Source organism: Balaenoptera musculus, chromosome 16 (genome assembly GCF_009873245.2).
Source record: "Balaenoptera musculus isolate JJ_BM4_2016_0621 chromosome 16, mBalMus1.pri.v3, whole genome shotgun sequence".
In the NCBI taxonomy this organism is placed as follows: Eukaryota; Metazoa; Chordata; class Mammalia; order Artiodactyla; family Balaenopteridae; genus Balaenoptera; species Balaenoptera musculus.
The window spans coordinates 80,866,565-80,874,832 of NC_045800.1; the positions used below are offsets into that span (position 1 = coordinate 80,866,565).

Genomic DNA, 8,268 nt, shown 5'->3' on the forward strand with positions numbered 1-8,268 from the left:
TATGTTAATATAAATGTTTCAGACATTACATGAAATTTCTAAAAATCAAAAAAAAAAAAAACCAAAAAACAAATTTTTAAAAAATTTTAAAAGTTATAAAAATTCACTTCCAAACCCCAAATCATGCAGAATTTCTCCATATTTTCTTCTGGAAGTTATATAGTTTTATATTTTACATTTAAGGCTATGATCCATTTCGCTTTTTTTTTTTTTTTTTTTAATAAGGTGCAGTTTATGTCAAGGTTCATTTTGTTGCGCATGGACATCCAATTTTTCCAGCACCATTTGCTGAAAGGATTATCCTTTATGGAATCACCTTTTCACCTTGTCCAAACTCAGTTGACTCTAACTGTGTGGGTATATTTCTGGTCTCTGTTCTGTTCTACTGAACTATGTGTCTATCCTTCTGTCAATACCATACTATCTTAATCACTGTAGCTTTACAATAAGCATTAAAATCATATAATATGAATCTTCCAATTTTGTTCTTTTCAGAATTGTTTTGGCTATCTTAGGTCCTTTGACTTTCCACACAAATTTTAGAATCAGCTTGTCAATATCTACCAAAAATCTTGAGATTTTGATTGGGGTTGTTTTGAACCCATAGAACAAACTGGGGAGAACTTAACAGTAAATTAACAACACTGAGTCTTCTAATCCATGAACACTGTACCTCTCCCCAGTTAAGCTGATCTCTGATTTCAAGTGTTTTGTAGTTCTCAGAATATAGGTCCTGCACATACTGTTAGATTTACATCTAAGTATTCCTTTTATTTTTAGTTTTTTTAGTGCTATTGTAAATGGCATATTTTAAATTTTACTTTAGATTCCAGTTCATTGCTGGTATACATAAATATGATTTTCTTCTTTTTTTTTTATAAATTTATTTATTTATTTATTTATTATTTTTAGCTGTGTTGGGTCTTCGTTTCTGTGCGAGGGCTTTCTCTAGCTGTGGCGAGTGGGGGCCACTCTTCATTGCGGTGCGCGGGCTTCTCACTATCATGGCCTCTCTTGTTGCGGAGCACAGGCTCCAGACACGCAGGCTCAGTAGTTGTGGCTCACGGGCCCAGTTGCTCCGCGGCATGTGGGATCTTCCCAGACCAGGGCTCGAACCCGTGTCCCCTGCATTGGCAGGCAGATTCTCAACCACTGCGCCACCAGGGAAGCCCCTGATTTTCTTTTGTATATTGACCTTGTTTCCTGCCACCTTTCTAAGATTCACTTATTAATTCTAGGTGCTCTTTTTGTCGATTCTTTGGGATTTTCTACAGAGTTAATCATATTGTCCATGAATAGAGCCAGTTTTATTTGTTCCTTCCCATTTGTGTGCTTTTTTTCTTTTGAGGTAGCTAGGAATCCAGTACCATGTTGAATAGGAGAAGTGAGGGTATCCTTCCCTTGTTACTGATTTGAGGGAAAAAGCATTCATTGTCTAATCATTAACTATATTAGCTGTAGGGTTTTTTGTAGATGGTCTATTATTTTACCTGTATATTTTAAGTTGAACCTTCTCCCATTCCTCATTTTTTTCTGTCTGTATTTAAATGCTAACTCCCAGGACGATGGCAAATCTTATTTTTTTCAGTGTATATCCATATCTCTATCAATAATAGTATTTGCCCACTACCCATCCTCCAACAACAAAAAAGGTACACATGGGGCTTCCCTGGTGGCGCAGTGGTTGAGAATCTGCCTGCCAATGCAGGGGACACGTGTTCGAGCCCTAGTCCGGGAAGATCCCACATGCCGCGGAGCAACTGGGCCCGTGGGCCACGGCTGCTGAGCCTGCGCATCTGGAGCCTGTGCTCCGCAACAAGAGAGGCCGCGACAGTGAGAGGCCCGCGCACTGTGATGAAGAGTGGCCCCCGCTTGCCGCAACTAGAGAAAGCCCTCACACAGAAACGAAGACCCAACACAGCCATAAATAAATAAATTAATTAATTTTTTTAAAAAAGTACACGTTTTCATAATAAGCTTTAAATTTGTTTTTTCCTTAAAATATGTGGTTTTTATTCAATTAAGCATATTTCATACCGTTTTATTTCAAGTCTGTCTTTTGAAAAATGGAATCTTGTTACTTGACCATTTAAATTAAGAGTTGTATATATGGAACAAGCATTGGTGTTTGCCATCATTCAAACTACTGTTGTCCCACAGAGCATTTCTGAATGTCCAGAAAAAATAATTTCAACCTTTCTGAAATGTTCAGGAACAGCCTAGGACTTTGCGGCCGTTTTCGGAGGCTGGAACTCTCCTGCTTCAAATTTTTCTTTGAATTTTAAGTAGTCTCTTCTTTTATCAAAATATTTTATCTGTTGAGAAAAAAGGGTCTGAGATAAGGGCAAGCTATGCAGCTTAAACAAAAGCACAGATTTAAATGTAACTAATTATTCAATATAAATCATATAAGTGGCCTAATTTATATTTTAGAACCATTTTGAATCAGTGCATCTTATGTATAAGAGTCTCTAAAGAGAGTATAGGCCAGTGAGTCCTAACCCTTTTTGGGTTACTGACCGTGTTGAGAATTTGAGTACCCTGTGCACCTTCTCAAGAAGTATATCTGTGCTTACACATGTGAAATGTACTATGCAAGTTCAGAGTCCATAGGACTCTCAGGTCATAAGACTTCATGATTTAAAGACACTGTACAAGTTTCTCCTGTCAACTGTAAGTTCAACAAGTTTTGTAATTCACTAGCCATCATATTTGTATTAAGTTTATCTTATCCAGAAACATACATTTAAGGAGATAGACACATAGTTAAAAATTATAAAAAAAAAAAATTATATTCATGAACTATGAATAAGTAAATTGATGGTAAAACTTTAATACACTAAGTATTTCATTTTATTATTTCTGTTTACATCCTCCTCTTGCCATAGGGAATTTGGAGTATCTTAAAGCCCCATATCCTGAAACAGTAAAATCACAGAAGTAGAAAATCAAGGCCAACCACCAAATCCTCATAGCATCTGCATCTGAGCTGCTTTGCAGACAAGACAAAGGCATGACACCACACACGTTTTCACCGTCAGAACAGAAAAGCTTTTCTTAGGATTTAATTCTTAAATATTTCAGTAGAGCCCGAGTTAAGAATGTAAAACTGTGCCTGCCCTGTCTCAAGCTGGGATAAGAGACTCAGATAAAGCCAGCTACAAAGTTAACGTTCCTCTGCAGGACACACCGCAGCCAGACACTGTCCTAAGAGACCCCTTTGAGTGACTACTGCTTTTTGGCTGTGTTCGGTCTTTGTTGCTGCGCGCGGGCTTTCTCTAGTTGCGGTGAGCAAGGTCTACTCTTCGTTGCAGTGCGCGGGCTTCTCATTGCAGTGGCTTCTCTTGTTGCGGAGCACGGGCTCTAGGCGTGCGGGCTTTAGGAGTTGTGGCACGCAGGCTCAGTAGTTGTGGCTCGCGGGCTCTAGAGCGCAGGCTCAGTAGTTGTGGCGCACGGGCTTAGCTGCTCCGCGGCATGTGGGATCTTCCCAGACCAGGGCTCAAACCTGTGTCCCCTGCATTGGCAGGTGGATTCTTAACCACTGCGCCACCAGGGAAGTCCCTACTGCTTTCTTATGCACCAAGAAACTTTGTTCTCTAAAATCGAACTATCAGAAATTTGCTCTTTGAAGTTCTTTCGGTAAGAATGAAACACCCCACTTTTCCCTGGGGGATCTGATAGGCACTTTGACAAAAAGCAGCAGTCTTGATTTCCAGCTCAGCTGCAGGACTTCACATAAGGATTTCTGAGCATGACGACATGGCAGCATTTATCTTTGTGGAAAATAAGACCCTGGGTTCACTTCTCAGTCCAGAGGTGACAACCTGCTTATACACAGCCCTGCTTTGCTCTGAGCCTATCAAAGCACCACTTCATTTCAGTTTCACCTGAACTCCGCCCTTCCCCAAACCCTCTGACAGCTCCTTTCCCTTGGTTGGTGAGACGCCCACAGCAGCACCGGTGCGTGGGGCTCCCTGGTTACAGTACGTTAATAAATCTCACTGTCAGACTCCGCACCCCTGGTGTCCTTAGGCTGACTGAGCTGGGACGGGTGTTGTATGTAAGGGGCACCAGACGAAGAAGTGCACAATGCTCTTAACGTTTCTATGGCAAATCAATAGATTTTTGCATCTCTTGTCACATCTCCGACTGCCTAAATGACAATGCCATTTAGTGGTCCTACTTAGACTTCAGTCCCAACTTGTCCGGAACTCAGCTCCTCTCCAGACATGTTTCTCCTCCCGTCACCTATTTCAGTGACTGCATCACTATCCAACCAAATGCTCCGATCTCTTTCCCCCTTGATTGCGACAGTACAGGCCCACGTCATTTCTCACTTGGATTGCTGTAATAGCTCTTTAACTGGTTTCTCTACCCTCCTTCATCCATCCATCACACCACTGCCAAGGATAATCTTTTTGAAATTCCAATTTGATCATGGCACTGCTTGTTTAAAGGTCTTTCAAGGTATCCCTACTGCCTTCAAGGTCAACATCCAAACTTCCTCAGTAAGACAAATCAGGTCATTCATGGCTTAATCTCTGCCCATCTGTCTATCTTCTGGGTTTACCACCAGACCCTGAAATGCAATCCGTCCAGAGCTACCCCATTTCCTGAATGTGCTGATTTCTCATGCATCTTGCTTCCATGCCTTTGCATATACCGTACTCTCTGCTTGAAAAGCTCTGCTCCATAGTCTTTTCCATTCAACTAACAGTTGAGGACCCTCGACATGTGGCACCTCAAAGAGGCTAATGTCCAAAAGGCTAATAAATCAACAAGCGTTTCTTGAGAAGCACTGTGTATGTATAATGCTAGTGTCCTCTAAGCCATTAGATGAGATGCAAGATAGTAGCATGAATGCCAAAATACTGGAATTTCTGAGACATTTCAAAGGTTCACAGGGAAAAGACAGGATCTGAAACTGATGTTAGGATCAAATATCTTGGCTGTCCAGTTGCTCTATTTGTGGAAGACTGCGTTGGATGATGCTACAATGACAGACCTGATCCCTGCTCCTTCCTAAGTTGGGAACCAATAGGAGACTTTAAATCGGGCCATTATACAAGGCCGACTGATGCGTGCTATAAAAGGGATAAGCCAAGGGGCAGAGAAGAGTAATTTGGTTTTGTGACAGCACAGTTTTATGGCATATTTATTATGTAAGAAATTTTTATTTTTAGTGTTTTATCATAGAAGTATTCATTGTGAATCTCTATTTGGTGGTTTTATTTTTATCTTTATTCTCTGGCTGTGACTTCAGCTAAGTAAAAGAATACAAACTTTGCAATCTACTTTCAAATGCCCTCTCTACTACTTTGCTGGTTAGCCGATCTTGAACAAATTATTTCACCTTTCTGAGCCTTAGTTTCTATTATGTAAAAGAGATACAATAGTACCCCACAAGACTGAATGAAAATTAAAGCTAATGAAAACACAATTTCTCACACAGAATGCACTCAGAGAGTACTCCCATCACTTCTCCCTCTGTCTCCTTCCCCACCTTCTTACACAAATCTCTGTAAATATCTTTCGTTTCTATTCTATGGCCACTGGGTATGACTCCTGAGTAGAGAGCACGGGTGAAAAGGGAGCAAAGGCCTGAGGGCGCAGGCTGGAAAAGGGAGGTCAGTTACAGACTAAGAATAGTCTGCAGGGCTTCCCTGGTGGCACAGTGGTTGAGAATCTGCCTGCTAATGCAGGGAACACGGGTTCGAGCCCTGGTATGGGAAGATCCCACATGCCGCGGAGCAACTAGGCCCGTGAGCCACAACTACTGAGCCTGCGCGTCTGGAGCCTGTGCTCCGCAACAAGAGAGGCCGCGATGGTGAGAGGCCCACGCACTGCGATGAAGAGTGGCCCCCACTTGCCGCAACTAGAGAAAGCCCTTGCACAGAAACGAAGACCCAACATAGCCAAAAATAAATAAATAAAATTTAAAAAAAAAAAAGTCTGCAGAAGACAACGGTTTTCCACGGGAGCATGGCTGTCACTGTCAGATGCGGCAGCAGTTATTTTGATTGCTTTGCTCTACTGCTCCCTTCTTTGTTGGAGTCACCTATAACTTTGTAGGTTGCTGTCAGTTTCTCTAACAGTGTTCACATCATAACTCTTGGGTGGTTCAGTATCCATGTGGTTGATCCTCCCAGTACCCTGGCCTCTCAGGTCGTTGACCTCTTTCTTCAATGATCTTGTCCTCCAACCTACCTTACTGCCAGGATCAAAGCCTAGTCCTCGTCCTTACCAACAGATACAGCCTTGCCCTCATCTCAATTCCGAGCATCCCATTCTCCAGCTCCAACAGTGAGAAAGCAAGTTATTTCAACGCTCTGGGCTTCAGCTGCCTCCTCTGGATATTGACGGCAACACCGCCCATCTCAAAGGGTATTGATGAAGGAGCGTCATGGCACTCACGCCGGGGCACTTACTGAGCTCAGTGATGTTAGTTCCCTTTTCCAACCCCTCCCATTCTAAGGACTGGCAATACAGAGCAGGAGCGCCTGTCGGCAAGGCACCTGGAGCAGCTGGTGGCAGAATCCGCCATATGATCGTTTTGTTTCTTCCACTTTCTAAACTCCTTTGTATTTGTATTTTGGGTATATGACCATATGATTTTGGGTGGGCAACTGGGAATGCTTTATTTCTGATAGCAGCTCTAGGCCAATGAATTTGCCATCTCTTGCCCAAGATTAAATACTATCCCCTCAGAAGAGCCGGGAGAAATCTACCAATTTAGAAGGTTGGAATTTTTTGGTTAGTGTGCATATGTTTTGCTTTTCAATCACCTTTAAAGTGTCAGGTGACATTTTCCAAAGGTGTGCCTGCTATGTACATAAAACAAGCCTGGATTACGAGACAAGGTTTTCTCTGCTGCTCACGGAAACCGCTCATTTGACACGCCTCAAACAGTACCTCATTTCATAGCCCACCACTCACCGTAAGCGCTATGTATTTTGACAGCAAACAGAAACACGTCCCAGTGTGACTTACCCACTGTTGGGGACAACTTGATTCAAATGAGCTTCTTAACTTCTTGCACTGAGAAGCGTCCTCTGTGTTTTCATCTAAACACTTCCAGTACTCATCCCGGGCTCCCCAGCAAGCCTGCCTTTCTTTCATAGATGGGGCTGCCATTCCTAGTGGGCTCAAGCTGTAAACCAAAACATGTGATATTAACAAGGAACTTGTAATTCGAGAGAAGGTAAGCCAGAGAAAAAATACTGTTGTTCCCTCCAAACCCCTCTTTTTTTAAAGTTAGGCCTCCGGATTTTAACGATGCGGCTGAAACTAATCAGTTCTATTACATTAACGGTATCGTAAGAGCACTCGCTTTTGACGCTTATCCCTTACACCATGTAATTTGCTCCACTGCTGGAGTGGCAGCTTGGTCTCAGAAAGCCGGAGTTAGAATTATGGCTCTCACACGGTCTGTCACTTCAGACACATTTATTCTCTCGAGCCTGTTTCCCCATCGGTAAAACAGGGGAGCGGTGCCCATTTTACGAGGTTGCTGTTCGAACCAAAGTGCTATACAAATAATGCACGAGGGCAAAATCACCAGGCAGGACAAGGAGTGCTGCTCTGTCTTGCAGAAGAGGAGCCCGAGGCTCGCGGAAAGTCAGCGACCTCCGGGGTCCGTACCCTCCCCGGCGCGCCCCGCCAGCCCCGCCAGCAAGCCCACCTCTCCGCCCGCCCAGAACCAGGCTCCCTTCGGCGCCGACGGGAGGAGAGTCACGCAGCCCAACAACTGAGAAAGAAGGGCGCGGGGCCGAGGACTGGCGCCGCACTGTCGCCTCGCCCGCTTGAGCTCAAGCGGCGTAGACCCCCCCCACCCCCTCAAGGAAACAATTCACGCGGCGAATGCACTGGCCTTGGAATGATCCTTACGGGCTACCGTTCGCTGTTCCAGGAGGGCGGGACTTCCTGTTCCGTTCCCTTACCTGTCCCAGGGACTTCCGGGCCTGCTCGGGCGAGGGAGGCGGGTTCTGGGGGTGTGGAGATGGAGAGTGGGTGGGATCCGGTCACTCCTCAGAGCGGCCTTGGCTTTGTTAACGTCTCGGTGCCTCTCTCCCTGCAGTTTTTCGTGATTTTAACGAACTGTGCTTCTTTCATGAATCTAAATTTCTGCATATATCTCGCCAAGCGCCGTCTTAAAGCTTAACGTGCGAGCCCTGCCGGAAACGGCGGCTTTGTGTGGAAGTTGGCACCTGAGATGAGAGCGGGACGAAGCGTTAAAGGGCCGCGAAGGCTTAACTCCTCGCTTTTTAA

At 44.1% G+C, this 8,268-nt stretch overlaps 1 protein-coding gene across 3 annotated transcripts; it reads right to left on the reverse strand.

Annotated features, from left to right (window-relative positions):
* Positions 1-1,969: 1,969 nt before the first annotated feature.
* On the reverse strand, positions 1,970-7,936 carry LOC118882705 (cytochrome c oxidase assembly factor 6 homolog). Of its 3 annotated transcripts, none has more exons than XM_036828883.1 (3): positions 7,871-7,936; positions 6,991-7,150; positions 1,970-2,315 (listed from the first exon to the last, which is right to left on the reverse strand). In XM_036828883.1, the coding sequence occupies exons 2-3, from the start codon at positions 7,132-7,134 to the stop codon at positions 2,220-2,222; spliced, it is 240 nt and encodes a 79-aa protein (XP_036684778.1). In that variant the 5' UTR covers positions 7,135-7,150; positions 7,871-7,936; the 3' UTR covers positions 1,970-2,219. The 3 variants fall into 3 exon arrangements, with proteins under 3 accessions (XP_036684778.1, XP_036684776.1, XP_036684777.1); XM_036828881.1 differs by having other exon boundaries at positions 7,351-7,913; XM_036828882.1 differs by having other exon boundaries at positions 7,682-7,907.
* Positions 7,937-8,268: the final 332 nt, after the last annotated feature.